The sequence below is a fragment of the Berghia stephanieae genome, chromosome 4 (genome assembly GCF_034508935.2).
Source record: "Berghia stephanieae isolate SIO BIC M18660-M18661 chromosome 4, UCSD_Bste_1.3, whole genome shotgun sequence".
Lineage (NCBI taxonomy): Eukaryota > Metazoa > Mollusca > Gastropoda > Nudibranchia > Aeolidiidae > Berghia > Berghia stephanieae.
Window position 1 is genome coordinate 57,236,401 of NC_088363.1, and position 22,773 is coordinate 57,259,173.

A 22,773-nucleotide genomic window follows, 5' to 3' on the forward strand; every position below is an offset into this window, starting at 1 on the left:
TGTCATACTACTGGACCACAAAGACAATGATAAGATTCTCGAATTATCGCTATCGTGCACACTGCGTAATTTGTGAATGAATAATATTTCTAATAAACACCTACAATACTCGACGGGATTGATAAGACACTTCCTTACAATCTTGGAGATGTATTTTGTACACAAATGGATGTATTTGTGATCCACCGCCGTAACGGTATCGTGGAATGCTGAATGGCGGTTAATAAGTAATCTATTATTAATATTATTATTATTATTATTATTATTAGTAGTAGTAGTAGTAGTAGTAGTAGTAACAAGATATGAAGTGAATAGAAAAGTGCCAGAAGACAATAGAGAATAAAAATTTTTTCGCGCGGTGGTGGGGTTTGAACCTGCGACCTTATTGGTACGACAACTCCGCCTGGCAGGTGAGAGCGTGGCTCTACCGTGTGAGCTATCCACGAACACAAAAATATTCGTTTCAAACCCAAAGTCATTACTAGATCCCTCTCTCACCCACTTCTTGAGACCGCCGATTCGTTCGTACACCACCATCGCGAATAATTTTGACCAGCAGTTAAGCTTGATAGCCAATATTCTCAACACAAACATATAACATAGAAACGATTGAGACATTGAGTATGCTCCGGTGTATGGGGTGAATTTTTAATTCAGAAAAGTGAGTGGAGCAGGCACTTATGTTGGTAACAACAAGATATGAAGTGAATAGAAAAGTGCCAGAAGACAATAGAGAATAAAAATTTTTTCGCGCCGTAGTAGTAGTAGTAGTAGTAGTAGTAGTAGTAGTTATAGTAGTAGTAGTAGTAGTAGTAGTAGTAGTAGTAGTAGTAGTAGTAGTAGTAGTAGTTGTTGTTGTTGTAGTAGTAGTAGTAGTAGTAGTAGTAGTAGTAGTAGTAGTAGTAGTAGTGTAGTAGTAGTAGTAGTAGTAGTAGTAGTAGTAGTAGTAGTAGTAGTAGTAGTAGTTGTAGTAGTAGTAGTAGTAGTAGTAGTAGTAGTAGTAGTAGTAGTAGTAGTTAGTAGTAGTTATAGGAGTAGTAGTAGTAGTAGTAGTAGTAGTAGTAGTAGTAGTAGTATAGTAGTAGTAGTAGTAGTAGTAGTAGTAGTAGTAGTAGTAGTAGTGTTAGTAGCACTAGTGGTATCATTATTATTATTATTATTATTATTATTATTATTATTATTATTATTATTATTATTATTATTATTATTAATATTATTAATATTATTATTATTATTATTATTATTATTATTATTATTATTATTATTATTATTATTATTATTATTATTATTATTATTATTATTATTATTATTATTGTTGTTGTTCTTGTTATTGATATTATCATTATCATTATTATCTTTATTGTATTTGTTATTATTATTATCAATTCGTTAATGATGATGATGATGATGAAGATTATGATGATTATGATAATAATAATAATAATAATAATAATAATAATAATAATAATAATAATAATAATAATAATATAATAATAATAATAATAATAGTAAGAGAAGAAGAAGAAGAAGAAGAAGAAGAAGAGAAGAAGAAGAAGAAGAAGAAAAAGAAGAAGAAGAAGAAGAAGAAGAAGAAGAAGAAGAAGAAGAAGAAGAAGAAGAAGAAGAAGAAGAAGAAGAAGAAGAAGAAGAAGAAGAAGACTTGTATGGGGCATGAACTGGATAATATCATTTATATAATATCATTTATATAATATCATTTATATACAACGGCATGAATGACGAACTTAAAATGCTTAATTTGATTTTAATAAAAAATAAAATTGGAGGGACAAAACATTCCTTGGGCAGATCATTTTCATTAGCACAAGATCATAAGGAATTGTTCGATTCAGAGTGAAGTGAGTAGATTGTTTTACGAATTCCATCAACCCATATTACTGCTTACTCAATCTCAACTGAGTCGAGTAGGATAATAATAATAATATGTGTTCAGTGCCTTATCAAGGGACAAAACTCATCCCTTAAGATCACATTCCGCCTTCGTAGATTCTAAGTACATTATTTAGTATAAATAGTTTCGAGAGGAATCTTGATCCTTTTAACATATAGATACATTTTAGGTTCTAAAAGTAGAAACTGTGATTCCCTCGTCACAGCATGATTAACAATGTTATAATGTATGTGTTATATCAAAAGTACGGATTCCTATTAAACTCGACTTTTTGTATTCGTTTCAAGTATCATAATAATGTGTGGAATGAATGGGGTTGTTCTCATGGGGAGTTTGTTAATGGGCATTACGAAACGAGACCAGCTTGTAATTTTTACCCAGGGTCATTTAGAAAAATAGGAAGTCTTAAATTGAAAGGAATATAATGCATGTCAAAAAGTGAAAGAGAGCATTTGTATAGAACTACGAAAAACAAACCCATTACATTATTTTATAATATGATTTTTGTTTAAGGTTTAAGATTGCATAATATTTGTAATGCAGTGAAATAAAAATCAATACTACAACCTCAATAATATTTGGAGAGAATAAAATATAACGTATATGTATTAGCAGGTCTGACGACCGAGCGAACTTAGGTTTAATACTGTTCTTGTAAAGGACAATATCTTGCATCAATTTTAGAGTATTTTCATAACAATTTTGGTTATCAGAAATAGAAATAATAACCTGTTGGCTTAAAAACATCTTCAGCCAACGATAATAAGTACCATAAAGGATAATTTAATCAAAGCATAATTCTTTTTCAGATTTGACTGTCAAAGTCCAAAAGTCATATTTGATGTGAAAAATAAATGAATTGGTGTTTTCTGATTTATTGTAACAATCTAAATATTTTCTAAATAATATTCTAACACAATACCCACACGCCCCACACATACACACACACACATATATATATATATATATATATATATATATATATATATATATATATAATATAGAGAGAGAGAGAGAGAGAGAGAGAGAGAGAGAGAGAGAGAGATCTGTATGTCTTTGTTTTGGTAGCAGAGGCAGCAGCTCTAAGTTCTTACCTTCCAGCCTCATTCCTAGCCAAAGAGTATAGCTGACCATTCCATAAGCCAAGGTCATGATGATACAGGGGAGTACCAGCATAAACAAGTTCAAGAACATGGTGTAAACCTTTGACCCCGTGTGAGTCGGCCATTTTTCCACACACATATGACGACTTGGACCAATCTGGGAACAAGGACGATCGAAAACAATTATTTATTAACATCATGAGATCCATCAAATATTTCCTTATTGATCACTGAATGACAGTCATTGATAGTTTCAAAGACTTGGACAAGTGTGGGGAATCTGACATTCCATCAGATCATGGATGTCTGAAATAGAAATATTGATACGAGGACATCATTCCATTTCATTTCATTAGACTTAGCAAAAGTGCCCACCGCATTTCCAAAACCGGAAATAACTTACCGAGGGCACCGAGTCTAACCGTGTAAATGCAAGAGATATGATTTTGTGTATAAAATTCCAGTCCACGTGTATATATCTGCAGGTCTTATTTGCTTCATTTAACGTTGTAGTAATGGACAATATTATGCGTTGGTTTTGGTTTTATTATTGGCTTATTACAACAATGATCCCGTAATAATTTGGGTTACAAGACCTGCAAATAACTATACGTCGATTTGAGTTTAATAAATGTCCTCAATGAGGAGAACGACTCTTGTTTAATAAACTTTTAAAAAAATTAATTCAAGATTTAAATCATTCAATATTGACTTCAGTCTCTATGTTCTTCATCTAATTATCATTCAGACATAAAACTCGATTGACGTGACGAATCAAAGTTATCAGATTTGTGATTTTCAATACCGAAAGAAAATAAATGGTAACATTGAATTAGGTATTTTCCTGTAACTTATTTTTAAAACAAAAGGGCGCAATAAAAACTATGCAACATTGGATCATATTTTTTATAATCAAAAATACCCCTTCGTCGCCGACCCATTTATCTCAAAATTGATAATCATTATGAACGCCATCGTTACACTGGAGACGATTAAATTATAAGTGTGTTGTTTTGTTTCTTCTTTTCTTCTTTCTATTTGCTTCACAAATTAATCGATATTCTTTTGATAACAATGACAGCGAGTATAAAAACATGTTGACCTTGGCAACATTTTAGTAAAGTTGTTTGTAATATGCAACAATGAAGGAAAGAATAGGCAATCTGAAAATTACGAGAAGAAATTGAAAAAAAAAGTAGTCGATCAGATCCATGAGGCCCATGGAGTCAGAGTTTAATACAATTTCAGTAGCTTTAAATAAACAGAAACGATTATGCTACTTTTTAGACAGCGGCTATGTTGTCTTGTGGTGTAACACTCGCTTTTGGATCGGAAGATCCTGGGTTCTAGCCTCGCACGGCGCACCTTGGAAAAGGTTCTTTATTCTCATTCTCTCATCCTACTCAGGTGTAAAATGAGTACCTGACTGTTAACAGCCTTATCTCTGTCGGAAAAAAAATTGTAATATCACCTAAAATGGTTCATGTCTTTTTCTACATGTTAAGTGTTGTTGTTGTTAGCCAGGGACTCCCTGTAAAGCGCTTTCAGCCCATTTAGTGGATATTGCGCTATATAAAATCCCAAGCTCAGGTTAAGGAACCAAGACTAGAGAAAATCACTTTCTGTCAGGTCTAAGAGATACAGCTACCCAGTCACTGTTAAGTGCACAGGTGGTCAGAAAATTGTAAAAAAAAAAACAAAAAAAAAAACAAAAACAAAAACAAAAACAAAAAAAAACAACCTCGAACGAAAATAATTCCATTGCATGTGAATCGTCTGCTCTACCAACTAAGTTATTAAAAGTCCCATATATTGAAATGACAATAATGACATTTTCTTCATAAACTCAATATACTAGGATGACTTAGGGAGCTTTGACAAAATATAGGTACGTAGAATGAACAAATATTCTTTAGGAAGAAAGCATAAACATAAATGGAGATTTATGACGGTACAAGAACTCCAGAAGAAAGACAAATCTAATATGATTGAAAAAAATGATTAACTTAAAATAAAGCAATGGAGGACGATAAAACAATATATCTTTTAGTCTAGACGGAGACTTTAAAAAGTAAATTACTTAAGAAGTTCGTCGACCCATCGATATAAAAGCTACAAAAGGTTGTTTTTGTAAATGGTTGAGCATCATCCCGCGACCCTGTTTTCTTTGGAACTTACTTTAACTTTTTGTGCAGCTTACCACGGTTGTCAGTGATATTTGACCTAAACATATTTTACCTGGAAGTGATTCATAACAGCATAGAAAACTGCATTTTAAAAACAGCAGTAGACGGTTTTTTTTTCCTATTAAAAATATACAACGAGAAGGACCATAAAAGAATTTTTAGAATATACAACAATAAAGAAAAGCCACAATAGAGCCCAAAATGAATTAGATAGTCATATATTTTTTACCATTTGCAATTCGGGAAAAATGTGAAAAACATTGATTAAGAGCAAGAATTTTCAAGTTATAGCAAATACTTGTCAGATAATAGCTTGTAGCGTATGTGCTGTGTTGCAATTTACTATTCATTTCGTTCTCTTAATAAATTGGTTGTTGACTCAACCGAGCGCACGGGTGGTTGGGGAGGGGGGGGGGGGCGTGTGCTTCAACCCATGGTCAAGTTGACTTTTCTGATCCTATTTATAAGCAAGAGTGGTTCTGTACTTGGGGTTATTAGATCTCACGGAAAGTAACTTGCAAAATAAAAAAAAAATAAAAAAATAAAAAATTCTATTTATTTATCCTATAGGGGAAATTTGTCTCTAGGGTGTTTTACAAGGGAAGACTGGAATAACCCAGGCGTCAGCCGCAGTGCAGAGCCGCAAATTGAGCTAGGACGAGGTGGCTTGCTCAAGGCCACACAGCGCAGCGGCGGGTGATCGAACTCGGCACTTTTCGGGTACGAAGCAAAGACCGTCCCGCTGAGCCACGCTGCCCCCAGACCAGAGTCCTGACCAGTAAATGCTATCACGCATAATTTGCGGATAAACTCCGTCTCAATAAGCACTTTTACTCCGAGACGTTATTTTTTTTAAGGATGAAAAGCAATTTGTCATCCATTAGTTACATTTAATTTAATATAAGCTGAAAAACAGTATCATATTGGTGTGACCGAGGTCATGGTTATTGGATTTATATTTAAAAACATGTGATTTGGATTAGATCTGATTCATGTCGTATTGACGAAAATAATTCTACAGAGTCATTAGTTCAGAACCCAACAATATTTTTTAGCATTTCCGCTTAAAATTTTAACATCTACTTTGTACCAATCATAAAGATGATCAGATTTGGCCGTGGGTCACAAATTAAAGGTTATTTGTTTGTTTTTTTTTTTTTTTAAATTTTGACGTTGTTTTTTGGGGGCTTTTTGGTTTTTGTTTTGTTTTTTTATTTGTTTGTTTTGTTTTTTAAAAAAGTTTGTTATTTTTAACTTTTTAAATCTTATTTTTGTAAATTTATCACTTACATCAAGTTTTTTTTTCCAAAAATCAATTTCTGTTATTAGAGGATCCGATATTGCCCAATTAAAATCTATAGCCCTTTAATTATCGTATTAATCAAAAGCTTGCTGAAGGCCACTGGCTCTAAAATTATTATGATAACGACGAAAATAATGACAATATGAATAACAAAAACAATTAGAGAAAAACAAGCAGTGAAAAAAAATAGATGAAAGAGAGATCTGGAGGAAGAGGAGGGGGTGGAGGGCAGTATGAGGTAGACGAAGAAGAAGAAAAAGAAGAAGAAGAAGAAGAAGAAGAAGAAGAAGAAGAAGAAGAAGAAGAAGAAGAAGAAGAAGAAGAAGAAGAAGAAGAAGAAGAAGAAGAAGAAGAAGAAGAAGAAGAAGAAGAAGAAGAAGAGAAGAAGAAGAAGAAGAAGAAGAAAGGAGAGAGGAGAGGATGTGAGATGAGGAGGATGTTGAGGAGGAGGAGGATTAGGATGTTGAGGAGGATGCGGAGGAGAAAGAAGAAGAAGAAGAAGAAGAAGAAGAAGAAGAAGAAGAAGAAGAAGAAGAAGAAGAAGAAGAAGAAGAAGAGAAGAAGAGAAGAGAAGAAGAAGAAGAAGAAGAAGAAGAAGAAGAAGAAGAAGAAGAAGAAGAAGAAGAAGAAGAAGAAGAAGAAGAAGAAGAAGAAGAAGAAGAACAACAACAACAACAACAACAGTATGACGGTGTGACCCCATACCTGTATGAGATCGTGATATACAGCGATTGGCATCATGAGCGACAGAGCCAGAAGCCAGCATACAGCGATGGCCTTGTAGGAGTGAGACATTGTCTGCCATCGACGAGACTTCAAGGGATGGCAGATGGCAAAGTACCGCTCTAGAGAGATGGAGACCAGGGTAAAACAACTTGCAGCCACAGAGACGCCTAGAGAAGAGAATATGAAAAGGTAAATAAAATGAGTTAAAACATCATTTTAAAGGTCTATTCAGGAAACAAATCTGAACTTCCTTGAAGTCCCTGGTTTGAGAGTATTTGGCAAAATGAGGGACATATTGGTCGATCAATATTTGAAGGACGAGTTTTTTAATGTGTTGTGCGGCAGGATAGGTAGTCAAAATGATCAGTATTCCCAAATTGTATTCATATCAGTCAAAATAAAAATGATAAAGAATATAACATTTCCTAATTTAAAACTATAAAAATTCAGTTTTCAGTGTCTGATTCACTTGAATATATGGGTATAATAGTGCCACTCTCAAAGAGATAACATCTATTAAGTAAAGAATTTTGAGCGAGTTCTTGACAAAATGTGATAGTGCTGGTTTGATTTCATTTGCAGTGAAACAGTTTAAGCATTTATAGTTACAACATCGTTTATCTAGTACTAGGAATTAATTTGGCTACAATAGGACATGCCAGATCGTCTTCTTCTTCTTTCAGCTTATCCCGCATTTATCCCTCAAACATATTAAGTTCTCCACGAGGAGCCGTCGCCTCATATCTATAAAAACAAAGACAAAACGTCACCTTAATACATTTTTGCCCCATGGTATTCGAATTTTTAACGCGCAACTGTGATTTAAATTAAATACTATTTTATATATATATATATATATATATATATATATATTATATATATATATATAATATAAACATTGTGGCCATAGATTATCAACTTTGTATTTAAACATTTTCATGCTTGCCACGTCTGTAAACGAATTTCCTTTTTTTTGGATGAATAAAGTATATTATTATTATTATTATTATTATTATTATTATTATTATTATTATTATTATTATTATTATTATTATTATTATCATTATCATTATTATTATTATTATTATTATATTATTATTATTATTATTATTATTATTATTATTATTATTCATTATTATTATTATTTTGTAGGGTTGCCAGAATGAATGCCACATCTCCATGCATCTCGGTTCAGCGCATCATCTTCCTCCAGGCCCAATCTTTCATATCGTCCTTTACCTTATCCCACCATCTGCTAGTCTTTGAACGTCCCTTTTTCCTCTTTCCCGCTATTTGTAAGTCCAATACTTTCCTTCTCTCGTCTCTTTACATGTCCCAACCATTTCAATCTATCTTCTCTCATCTTTATTGATACATTCTTCACTTCAGTCACTCTTTGAATTCGTTCATTTCTCACTTCATCTTTTCTTGTCCAACCAAGTGACCATCTCAACATCCTCATTTCTGCCACCTTAACTTCTTTATCTTGTTTCTTTATTGTAGCTGTTGTCTCTTGTCCATATAACATTGCTGGTCTTACAACTATTGTATAGATTTTCCCCTTCAGCTTTGCGGATATTCGTTTGTCACACAAAACTCCAATTATTCCAGCCTGCCCGCATCCTCTTCTTAACCTCCATCTCATCGCCCCATCTCCTTGAAGAGTTGTTCCTAAGTATTTGAATTGGTTTGTCTCTGGCACATCATCTTCTCCTATCTTTATTGAGGGTTCTGCTCTCTGTTGACCGATGCACAAATACTCTGTCTTCGATCTGCTTACCCTTAATCCCATCCTTTCCAACACCCGTCTCCAGCCCTCCAGTTCCTTTTCCGCCTCAGCTTTTGTATCATTCACAAGTACTACGTAATCCGCATACATCATGTTCCATGCTGCACGATGCCTCTCGCCGAATGGGGTCTGTTAGGACATCCATTACTATTGCAACATGCCAGATCCTATCTAACCTAATATGTCATTAAAGTTCATATTCCATTATAATTTTAGAAATTATATTTTTGTTATTTTCATCTATTTTTGGAATAGTCATCTAAATTGGAAAAGGGTTGAACGTAAAACAAATTTTAAATTTCGATAATGCTCAGTTCTGTTTATATATTATTTGCTACACGATTTGTTTGCTGGAATAATTTGATATCTAAGGGCATCAATGTTTACCATTCAATCATGCCATTTTGATTATTTCATAAATGAATCCTTTGATCCATGCTTGAGGCAGATTGATGTGTTCTATTTCTTATCAGGGACTGCCCTATTCACGTCGTCGTGTTCAAATGGGGGGGGAGGGGGCCTCTTACGCATGTTTATTCTCTTTGCAAATAGAGTTTTAATAGTTATAGTTCATGCGGTTGGTTGTTTGCTGACTGTTTGATTAAAAAAGTAATTCGTATTTTAAATTGATGAACCTGGTATTTCAACATATGTTGATTTTATTTTGATTAAACAAATAAACGTTCTACATTTATTTTCATCATTATTATTTGTTATCATTCTTGGATTAAGCAATATGTTATCCACAACTGATTTTAATTCTAGCCCTTAGATAATAGGGTTGGACAAAATCATGAACATACACGTTTAGTCCCTTCTTCTCGGCTAGACTGTCGGTACTGCCGAATGTGAATGCGAGATCTGAAAATCCTGTTAGTTTTTATTTTGTTTTTCTTCCTCCAGAAAGCATCTTCAGAAGTTTTAGTTTAACACATTTATTTTCAACATAGATTACTTAAATTGTGGAACTTCTATTTAAAGCGTGTCTCTGTTAGCAATAAAAATTCCGATACATTAAAAAAAAAGTTCAACTGTCCTCCCCAGGCTTTGCAAAGATGACCTTCCGAGAAAATAAAACAGCCAAGTATCTTATCACTATCTCCCCTCATTGTTTCACCCCCCCCCCCCCCCCCCCTCTCCTTTCCATCCCTTCTTTTTAAAATGACGAAGCTAATAACTAACTGGAGCAGTGTCAGAGATGAAGATTATTCACCAATCGTTTCATAACATAATATGAAATTAGAAATGATACCCTGCTTGTCAAGATAATAAGCTTAATCCTAAAAGACTGTCAGTGATTTCGTTTTTTCAGATCAGATAAGACAAATCCTCGCGTTTGCTTTCGCGTTCTTCTTCGCGTTCGCTAAAAGATAAATTATAAACTGAAAAGAAACAAGATTCTCTTTCTGCCAAGCTTTTAAACTCCTATTCCCCATAATAACATAATTTCTAAGACAAAAGTGAATCCGGAGTTATTTCCTATGCCTGTACCCTAATCGCTAGGAGAGTAAAAAATTGCTTTTGACCATTGGATAAAACATTAGTCTTTCCACAGTGACCACGGGGGATATAATGTGTGACTACAATCTGTAAATGTGCCAACTCCTTTATATTATCACCAAAGTCCCAGAAATTGCATTTTTCTCAAGGACTAATATCTTATTGTGTCCTGTGTGTTTTCAAATGTTTGACTTTTTGTATATTGGCATATTACCCATATCTTTTCTTTTGTATCTAATATATTCACAGTGCAAGTAAGTAGTCCTTCAGAGCCGTAGGGCCCATGGAGCCCGAGTTTATCCCGGTTTCTATAGTCTGAACAGGACAATAGCAATTGCTTGATATCCTTTGGATAGAACTCTAGTCTATCGCAAAGTACTTTCCGACAAATCTAACAGACTCAGCTACCCATTCACTGGTGGGTGGACAGGGTTTTCAGAAAAAATCTCGACAACACCCGGGATCGATCTTGGTCCCTTTGCGTGAAGTGTGCTCGATCAAATGAGCTATCGGTACCCCAAATGCAAGAACATCAATTATTTATGAAAATTACTAAATCTGATAACTTGTGGGCATATTAATCTAACTATCGGCTTAATATGCCATCTTATGATTTGATTCCATTATGTTCATAATTTATTGATGTATTCCATACAATCTCATCAGTAATCAATCTCGCTTAACATCGAATTAATTGTCAGCATTACAGGCGCTAATTACCGAAATCAGTGTTGTTGATAACAGCAAATGAATCGAATAGTCGTTTCAAAGACGGCTGAATTGTTTGATATGCTTGGCTGACGACTGAGGTGATGAAACACACGATTTCTTGCCTACTTCCGCAAAACATACAATATAGTCTGTTTCGTTTTATATCTATAAAATTGTCCCAGCAATCAAAGGCTAAGGCAACTTGTTTTCTAAAAGATAAAACTATTATTCGTTACCTGATAAGAAATATAAACTGCAAACTTCTGTTTTATTGTATTAATTTTAAAAATAATTTTTGGCTTAGAAATCTTGACTTATTATTGGAGGCATTACCATTTACGAAATCCATTTACGATTAGGTACTTTCATAGCTTGCACCGGAAGTATGGCTTGCGCCAAAGCCGCAGAGTACTTATTTGCAAGTCTGTTAACGCAAATTGTTATGGTACCATTGTTGTGATGGACATACTCTCAACGTAAAATATCGTCCATTACAACAATATTAAAACTAGCCCATAATTACGTCCCGTTATCAGACCTGTAAAATACAATCACGTTGGCCAAGAGCATTTCATAATGTTTGCTCTATAAATACACTAAGTGCATATTATCTCCTATATTGTTATTAAATGTCCATGTTTGTAAAATTCAGTATCTTGACAAAGTCTCATTAATGATAACAATTTTCCTCAGAAAAGTTATTTTCTTTGACAAACTTGGGGGGGGGGGGAATATGTAGAATGCAATGTGGAATTGTCGAGGCCAAAGAAGCGTTCCCTACATTTAAAAAATCGACTTTCTAAATATAGAATAATAGGTACTTCGTCTTTGTCTTATTATCCAACCAATGTCAAAATGTCAGCGTATGAATTTGAATTTTTAATATTATTTCACGTATAAAATATGGATATTTAGTTAATTTTCAATTTCTCTTTGTCTCACTAAGTCAAGTAGTATAGGATGAAATGCATTAAAATGGGATCAAAACTATGATTTTCTCATCGGCACCTAACCGATGTTTGCTGTTACTTGACTCTTACAGAAGTCAAGCTATGCTAATAGTAATTTGGTCGTTGACTGCTCTCATTACTGATAGACCTTGTTGTGGGATCCGTTGTTTTGTTTGTTTTCTATACATTTAGGTTGTTTTGTCTAATATATTTTGTTATTCAGTTGCTGTTTGTTGTTTAATGTTTTCTTTTTTTTTTTCTTTGCTTCGTCATAGTTATAAGAATATTTTTGCTATGAATCGTAAGAGAAATATTTATCATTGTTATTGAAACACAAGGATGGGCTTCATTTGTCTTTGGTTGCAGTTAATCTTTATGTGTCAATTATTTATAATACATTACATTATAATGTTTACAATAATACATTATACCAATGATCCCTTTAAGCCGACGTGTACTTCTATGCAGGTCTGATGACCAAAATGGAAATACTCTCAAACCAACACGAAAAACTCGATTATTATAACAATGGTAAATTAAGCCTATGGCTGCGTTCGGCGGACAGACCTGCAAATATGTACACGTCGCTTTCAGCCATACGATTCTTTGAACTGTCACTATAAAGTTCATTCATTTCCTTTAAATCCCAAGATCTTTACGTTTATCCTTGGCTTTCAATCCTTCTCTCAAAAACTGGAAAGAAAAAAACAACATCAGAAGGTTTGTTTTGTATCGTTGCCATCGGGTTGCATGTATTTACAAGCGAGCAATAAATTCTCATACAGCTCTCATACTTGTACTCTCGTGGCATAGATTAATCGAGAACCAATATTTGTTGAGATGAAAAGTCAATGATACCGCTATATTTCTTTTCATATATTTTTTTATTTGCTTTGTGGGGAGAAGGGAGGTTGGCAGAGAAGGAGTTTTGAGATGTATGTCAGATAATGCAGTGAAGTGTTAATGTCTAGCGGTTTTGGGGAAGGAGATGAGATGGCTGAGCAAGCAACGGATCCAACTACAGTTTTGTGCACCTATTGTTGTATATATACATATATATATATATATATATATATATATATATATATATATATATATATATATATATATATATATATGGTCTTGTCCAATGACACTAGTCTTCGAAAAGGAAAATCCTGGGTTCGGGTCCAGCTCTGAGCGGCGCATAGTTGAGTCCTTAGAGAAAGCTCTTTACTCACATTCTTTCACTGTACTCATGTGTATAATATGTACCGTGGCGATAACATCATTGTCTCTGTCCAAACAAAAAATACACTATCGATTAACTGGCACCATGTCCCATCCTGCATGTCACCTGTTGTTGTTGGCTGGGAACCTCTTGTAACGAGCTTTGAGCAGTCTAATGAATATTATTGTATACACATGCTCATGTTGTGTGCATGAGTGTGTGTCCGTGTATGTATATATATATATATATATATATATATATATATATATATATATATGTATATGTGTATATATGTATGTGTGCTTGTGTGTGGTATATTGGCAAATACACCCAGTCATGCCCCTACAAACAAACCCACATAATATATACACATAAATATCTTAGAAACAGATAAAACTCGTTGTGTAAATTTTTTTTTTAAATTGAGCTTTTATATAGAGCAATATCCGCTAAAATGTGCTCAAAGCGCTTTACAAGGGGTGCCTGGTCAACAGCAACATTTAACATGTAGGACGGGACATGACGCCTGTCAGGCGATATTACAAATTTTCGAACAAAGACATCGCTGTCAACGGCCAGGTACTCATTTTACACCTGAGTACGGTGAGAGAATGTGAGTAAAGAGCCTTTTCCAAGGACTCAACTATGCGCCGAGCGAGGCTCGAACCCAGGACCTTCCGATCCGAAAGCGAGTGTTATACCACTAGACCACATAGCCGTACAGATGTTTAGTTTATTTCACAATGGGCCATAAAATATTTCTTTATAGAAAATGCAAATTCAATCTCGCTGTGCTCAACAGGAACAACCGATCTGTTTAACAGCGTGCATTACCCATTGTTCCATTTTCTTCATTGTAAATCTTAGTTCTCAGTGCACGGTTGTTTGTTGAAATTCCATACGTCCATTTCTAAATCATTATGAAGCAGAAAGCAATTACAATAATTGGACAACATCGAAGGTTTTTTTTTATTAATTAGACCGATGTGCATGATTGATGTTCCAAGCATGGATAGAAATTACACCTTCTATTTGCAGAAAAATATTGATTCAAATATAATTTTATGCTTTTTAAATATAGAGATCTGATATTTCTAAACACTTGTTTTGGATTACCAGTTCTAAATCACTAATTTTTTTTTTCTGCTAAATTGGTGTAATTTGTATAAATATGAATCATCTTTTTGCGAATGCACTATTAATTTTCTTTTTCTTTCTTTTTTTCTTTTCATTATTCCTTCTTTTTTATGTTATTGCATAGGATAAAATATTACGAGCTTTCTTTGAAATCACTCCAGAGTGTTTCTATTTTTCACATTTTCAATTCGTTAATTTTGTCCTCAGGCTGCGTACACCGAGAATCACTTCCTAAATCTTCTAATTTGTGACCCATAACCTGAGAGCGGTGTTATGTCTGAATGATCAGGTTAAGGGAAATTGACTATTTTACGAGATTTTAAAAAGTCTTTCACAATAAAAGCCAACTGTAACTCGTCACCATTGATAATCAAAACACACGATTCTTTTAAATTAGTGCCATTTCGTCGTTAATTAATCTAAAATGTTATTAATATTTCTTTCATTAGTTTTAAATTTAGCCCACTCGAACTCATACAACTTAATTTTTCTGGGGCTGATAGAATATTGTTTTAAAAAGAAAACTCAAGTGAACCTATTGCGAAAAAAAATGTGTTTTTCTCTTTAATTTCCATCATAGAAATGTTTTTAAAAAATAAAGAATTAGAAAATTCGAGGCCTTGAGCTATCAATCTCACTTATTCCTAGATTGCCAGAAAATTGAAATTAGTTGTCCTGAGTACAGGTTTTGTCTTGGGGCATGACGCGGACTAATCACGGGACTTAAAGAGCTAACCTTCGGGAATTGGCAGGCTCGAGTTTAAAAGAGAGAAGAAAAAAATGACCCTTCGCTTCAATCTGGGTTTATGTCGGAATGAACTTGATAAAGAAAAGTAAGTTTAAAACAAAAATGATTTAATTTAGGAAATTTGAGGTTCTAAAGAAACACTCATAAATCAGCTCCATGATGGAATTATTTGAAATTTTAATTTGACAAGTTAATCCTCTCCTTACCAACTACAGGAAACTCGTCATTTTCATGATTATTATTATTATTATTATTATTATTATTATTATTATTATTATTATTATTATTATTATTATTATTATTATTATTATTATCATCATCATCATTTATTTATTATATATTATTTATTATTATTATTATTTATTATTATTATTATTATTAATTTTTGTTGTTGTTGTTGTTGTTGCTTGTGCGACTATATGGTCTAGTGGTAAGACACCCGCTTTCGGATCGGAAGGTCCTGGTTTCGAGTCCCGCTCTGAGAGACGCATATTTGATTCATTGGAAAAGCGCTTTACTCAAAATGAGTATCTTGCCGTTAAAATAGCGTTGTCACATAGGATATCGCCCGTAAGTCTTCCCGTCTCGTCTGACATGTTAAGAGTGTTGCTGTTGGCCAGAGACCCTTTGTAAGGGCTTTGAGCACGTTAAGTGGATGATATTAAAGTATATAAAATCTTAATGCTAAATCTCCTCTGTTGTGTTAATGTTGCTGATAGAAGGTTAAATAAATAAATAACAATGTGAAACTGAATTTAAGCTTCAATTTAATATACCAAAACAGATAATGTGGACGTTTTGGGTTTCCCCTTTATCAACAAAACAGGATGATTACACCTTAAAAACATAATTATCACATATTATCTCATTCGTCTGTAATGCTTGATTCACCCTGGTTTTTTTTATAAAGAGGAAACCCGAAACGTCCACGTTATCTGTTTATTAAATTGAAGCTTACAATCAATTTCACATTATTATTAATCTCCTCATTTGGAAAGTTAAGCTTTAAATTCAATTTTATAGCTTAGGGGCAGCGTGGCTCAGCGGTACGGTCTTTGCTTCGTAACCTAAAGGTAACGAGTTCCATCACCCCCCCGCTGCGCTGTGTGGCCTTGAGCAAGTCACCTCGCCCTGGCTCAATTTGCGGCGCTGTACTGCGGCTAACGCCTGGTTTATTCCAGTCTTCCCTTGGAATAGACCCTAGAGACAAATTTCCCCTATGGGATTAATATTGGGAATTTTATTTATTTATTTATTTATTTTATAAGATTCATCCAGACATCATACTATTATGAGACGACCGACCAAATATTGTAATAATGCAAAAACCAATTCCTTGTTGCTTTTGATTTATATATCGAGTAAAATTGAACCAATTGAATTTTCATGATGTGAATAACTTTAGATAATTAGAATTTAACTCAGGCTGCCATCGGCTGTTGCATATTTACATCTGCTTGACGTGCGTTTCCGTTCGTGAGTTCAATAGGGTTAACCGCATTCGCATAGCACGCTTGCCCACTCCCATCAGTGATAATAAATGACTTGATGTAAGGAAGAAATGGGGTGCCAACTCAAGATCTTCACACTATTTTCAGACCCGCCACCAACACTATCATTCATCACAATAATAATAATAATAATAATAATAATAATAATAATAATAATAATAATAATAATAATAATAATAATAATAATAATAATAATAATAATGATAATGATAATAATAATAATAATAATAATAATAATAATAATAATAATAATAATAATAATAATAATAATAATAATAATAATAATAATATCAAAAACAACAAATACAACGACAACAATAACAACAACAACAGATACAACCACAACTACTACTATTACTTCTACTACTATGACGACGACGACAACTACTACTAGTTGCAGTAGTAGTAGTAGTAGTAGTAGTAGTAGTAGTAGTAGTTGTAGTAGTAGTAGTAGTAGTAGTAGTAGTAGTAGTAGTAGTAGTTGTAGTAGTAGTAGTAGTAGTAGTAGTAGTAGTAGTAGTAGTAGTAGTAGTTGCTGTTGTTGTTGTTGTTGTTATTTTTGTTGTTGCTATTGTACTACTGCTGTTACTGCTTCTGCCACTACTACTACTACTACTACTACCATAACTACTACTGCTACAGCTGCTATTACTACTACTACTACTACTACTACTACTACTACTACTACTACTACTACCACTATTAAAATCATTATTACTTCTACTAGATTTACCACACTACCTCTCGTAGAAGTAGAGGAAGAAGTAATGATTTTAGTAGTAGTAGTAGTAGTAGTAGTAGTAGTAGTAGTAGTAGTAGTAGTAGTAGTAGTAGTAGTAGTAGTAGTAGTAGTAGTAGTACTAGAAGTTGTTGTTGTTGTTGTTGTTGTTGTTGTTGTAGACCGGGAGGAGGAGGATGAACGATATAAAGAAGAAGAGGAGCCTAAGAGAAGGATGTGGAAGGATGCGGGGGTGATGTGGAAGAAGAAGAAGAAGAAGAAGAAGAAGAAGAAGAAGAAGAAGAAGAAGAAGAAGAAGAAGAAGAAGAAGTTAGGGGCAAGAAAATGATACTAATGTTTATGGCGATTTTTTTTTGGATAACACTTGTGACATTACATAGAAGTAATCACTTTACAGTAATCTTTAAAACAACACATTTAAGCTATTAGATAAATAATTCGTTCATCTCTATATCAATCATCATAGTCCCACGAATCAATACATGGAAATAGTAGTTGATATCAGGCACTTAGACAGATGATGGATTGTTAATGTCTTCATATTTGGACATCTCTTGCTCATCACGAAGAGAATGTGCCAAATATTATAATATAGGGTAACCCAAGTGGTAGATTGGGCAATCTTATTATATTATACTTACATTATCAGTAAATCAATTTTGGTGCATGTTTTTTCAAACGGTATCAACAAGAGATAGAACGAAATTGACGTCCCTCAGCTTTTTGTTATTGTTTTAGACAACCTTGTTAATGATTAGTTCTCCCTACTAAATTCTATTAATCAGACAATAAACTTTTAAGATTATAGGTTTTGTGTGTTAGTAGGTCATAACCGGCTGGCGGATGTTGTGGGTATTTTAACTAAACATACAACATCAATTTTCAAACAAGAATTATTAATCCGTCATGTTATTTTATCATCCAAAAACAATATTTGAATGGTGCATCGAAAAAAAAAAACCCAGCGTCCATGAATTCCACGACAGGCTATATAGCTTACCACTGGGATACAAGTAGGATCCGAACAGGAATCACCCATGGTGTCCTGTTAATCGGGTTTTGTTTTGTTTTGTTTTTTTACAAAAAAAAGACCTTGGTTGGGGACACAAAAATGCTGAAATTGAGAGTCAACCCGAATTATCTACTGTTTCTATCTCTGTTATCTGAAACATCATAAATATCTGAACCAGACAGACAGACTGATGTCGTGAAAGCTATATTCATATTAAGCTGACGATTTTTCACACGTATAATGCATTGTGCATGGGTATCCTTTATTGATGATCAAGACATTGTTTTTTTTATTTTTCCCAAGCATCCCTTGTTCAGTCTTATTATTTGTGCAGCTTTGTGGTACCATTTGGGAAAAAAAGCTTTATACTCACATTTTCTCACGGCATTCAGGTATAAAATGAGTACCTGATCGGTAACAGCTTTGTCTCTGTCGAATCATAATAGCGCCTTACATGCGTTATAACTTGTTCTACTTGTACAGTTTTACAGCTGACTTGGGGCATATGGTAAAGCCCTTTAAGCACGATCAGTGTTTATTGCTCGTTATAAAAGCCCGATATATTTTATACTTATTTATTCTGAATTTATATCGATATGAAGGAAGTGTACTCCAAACGCTTTTATAGTTTTTTATTTAATTTGATTGAGAATTTATAGTTATAGCATGCTAGATGAGCTAAGTTGACACCCCGAATAAAAATAAGAAAGAATGTTGTTTTTTTAAAAACGGAAGAACCCCGACGTTGCTAGTGGCGATAATGTGGTTTTAGCCAAATTAACCAACAGGGAATCTTACAGAGCACTTAGCAGTCCTTTTGGAGGGTTGTATGAGAGACTTGAAGGTGCAGGGAAGATGAACAAGAATTTGATTTTCGGTTGCTATGGAACGTTTATGGTGGGTTCCTGGAATTAAATGGTTTGTCTATGACTGGAATCTTTCAGAGTTAGTTGTTACGTTTATTCTTTTTAATGTGACTAACCTCACAATCTGGTAAAGAAAAGGAACGTCTATCCCAAATTCGCTTAACATTTTTTCGTTTACCAGTCTGTCATATGGAGCCATATTTCCATTTCCCACGGTACCTTTCGCCTGTCAGGCGTCTTTTCTACTAACTCTCTTACAATATCCGTCACCGCTTATAACCAGGTACTCATTCCGACTTGAGTCGAGTCGGATATTGTGTGTATAGTATGAGACCAGAATTTTCCTAGGTCACCCATCCCACCACTGATCACGCTTAACATTGCTTAAATTTGTGACAAAACGAGACACCGTACGGCTGAGCCACCGGGCCTTTATTGTGATGTAATGCTTGTTGTGGTAAACTGGATGCTAAAAAAGAATATTCAGTTTACACGAGGCAAATTAAGAAAAATAAAATGCCTGAATGGAAAATAAATGTAGCTGTAATAAATATAGGGCAGAGAAGGCGTGACGTCACACATTCTACTCCTCCAAATTCCTTGGAAGCGTGTATGTAACCAGTCCTTCAGAAGACTAATAATGAATAGGTTACATATTGAATCATAAGATGGATAACTATTTTAGTAGCAGATGTGTAGCAGATTCTCAGGATTACGGGGGCGCAAATCAGCGAGGATGGTTGATCTTTATTGACGACCAGCATATTTTTAGACTCGAAAATAAGATGCCATCACTCTGAGCCCAGAAGGACATTTACACAAGGTATGTAGCCAGTCCCTTGAAAGAGTGGTTTTAAACACACTTCCAATGAGATTGGAACCATGTTTTGACACCACACTTTTCTTTTCTATTGAATTTAGTAACTCCAATCATTTTTCCCATACAAATGTTGATATATCCACATCTGACCTATCAATAGTACCAATTTAAAGCTATTGGTCTGGTGAGCAATGTAATTACCTAGTAGCCATTTCTGGGCATCGTCTTACAATATTTGAAAAGTAGAACCGTTGTTTCAAACCCGATTCTAGTTGAAGCTGCACTCATTTTTTTTTTTTTTTTTTGGAATTATTCTCAAATCAGTTATGAGGATTCTTTTGTTATTTCACTTGTCTGAACATATGTTTTTTCGATCTTAAAACATGTATTTGAACATTTTCTTTCCTTTGCAAAATGAGGGGGCGAGGAATAGTATGCACGCAACCGATGGTAGCAGTGGCGTATGGATGCAGGCAGTCTCTAGCCAGTCTTTAAATTCTTCTGAGGACAGCCTCGAAACCTCCCGCCAATCGCGTCACAGGGCAGTGTAGGATTATTTGATCTGCTGTCTCTGGTGTTTTCCGACGGTGGGAACAGTCAACTGACTCCCTCAGCCCCCATCGATGCATCTTTACGCTGCCGATTTATGGTACTATATAAAACTCGACTCATATAATTTATATTGTCCACCTTTAAATTATGTGTTGACGATTCATCAGAACCGTTTCGCTATTGGTTAATTTAGTAAGACACAATATATGCAATGCATAGTGATACATGATAAAAAATGCATAAATGAAAAGATAATTTCAATTCTTTAGAATTAACTAGGAACAAAAAATATTGGAAAATAGAAATATTGAATTCTCGTAGAAATTACAAGATACAAAAAAACAAAAGGTCAGATTTTTTAAAAGATGTAAGAAACATTGCCACGTCTTATTTGATCAATGTAAAAATGCCACGAAAAGTACAACCCAATTTCTTATAGATACAGAAAATAAAGTTTATCTTCAGAAAGATAGAATTATTTCAAAGTTCTAAATTGTATTTTTCCAAATGATTTCAATATCGTTACCAGTTGGGGTCCCATTAAGTAGAAATATGACAAGGCTGTATTGTATAATGATTTTTTTATGAAATGGAAAAGATATTAAGATTAAATCAATTCAAAAACTCTTCAACATGCGCATTGTTGTACTGTATCGAAATATAATTTGTGCATGTTAAAGAATAAAGAATTGAGAATAAAACCCAGACTAGCTGTTCAGTAACAATATTTGTAATAGTTCAGGCTTGATCAAAATTAAAGATTAATTTTGAGCGACGTGCATTGATTTCCAAGTCTGATAACCCAAATAATGGAAATAGTATCTCAAACAGATGGAAAATATCATCCAATTTAGTTCGATTATCAGACTTGCTAAATTGTGCACTTAGGTTTGGAGACCTCCTGATATTCTATTTGTGACAAATCGTCTTAAAACAGTATTTTGTCGGGATGAAATCTATGCTGAAAATAAATTTAAAATCAAAAGCACTAAAAGGAAGAACCAGGTTAAAGATCATTTAACAAGATGAAGGCCAATCGGTCGAATATTTGAAGGAGAAGTTTTTCTGGCAAGAATTACAAAAATGTGTTTATTTCATCGTCAGGTAGAGAAGCTGTCATACAATATCGGTCTCGAATCGAAGATTATGTTTACATTTTACTGTTTTATATGCTATATATAAAGTTATAAAATAAAAACCACGAAATAAAAGTGCTCGACTTGAATGTTAAAGGAGCGGTAAATATATCATATAAATATAGAATTATACTTTTCTTATACAGTACTGTTTCATGCCACTTGGCCAATCTACGGGAATTGTGTGTAATCGTTATTGTTTATGATTGTGTGTTGTTTCATTACTTCCTGTGATGTTTTGGTGTCGAGATTATTATTGTGGTTTGAAGTTGCAGAGAATGTGTTTATTTCTGTGTCTGCATGCGGGTGTACATTCATTTCTTTTGGTCATTGTGACCGTGTTTGGTTGAGTAATGATGTAAAATGTATCTTCTAATCACAGAATGCATAATTATATATATATATATATATATATATATATATATATATATATATATATATATATATATAATAGAGAGAGAGAGAGAGAGAGAGAGAGAGAGAGAGAGAGAGAGAGAGAGAGAGAGAGATTGTAATCTTTAAGTTCAAATGGCCAGAAATATGAGATTACAATTTTTGACAATTAAAGCAATTGTATCTCTTGTACCAAATAAAAAATTAAACTTAACCCATGTTTCATACTTATCACTATAAATTCTATTTTTAGCATTCTAAGTTACCCCGACAGAATACCGTTTTGTTGCAGTATGCCATATATAGGGATCCCGAGAGCCTAATTGGTAGAACACTCTTTTCATACGCAAAGGGATCGAAATCATTCCCGAGGAGCAGTCGACCCCCCCCCCCCCCCCCCCCCCTGTATTCCCAGCAGTAGTTGGGAAGCTAGATCTGTTAAATCTGGTGGAAATTGCTTTGCAATAGA

General features: G+C 33.9%; 1 protein-coding gene across 2 annotated transcripts in view; it reads right to left on the bottom strand.

Annotated features, from left to right (window-relative positions):
* Nucleotides 1–22,773, bottom strand: part of LOC144970888 (cholecystokinin receptor-like) — a 137,369-nt gene that overhangs the window by 5,512 nt on the left and 109,084 nt on the right. For both annotated transcript variants that reach the window (XM_078911022.1, XM_078911023.1), the window contains 2 exons: nucleotides 7,210–7,397; nucleotides 3,007–3,172 (listed from right to left, as the gene is read on the bottom strand). In XM_078911022.1, the coding sequence (XP_078767148.1) occupies nucleotides 3,007–3,172; nucleotides 7,210–7,397 (354 nt within the window). The remainder of the gene's footprint in view (nucleotides 1–3,006; nucleotides 3,173–7,209; nucleotides 7,398–22,773) is intronic.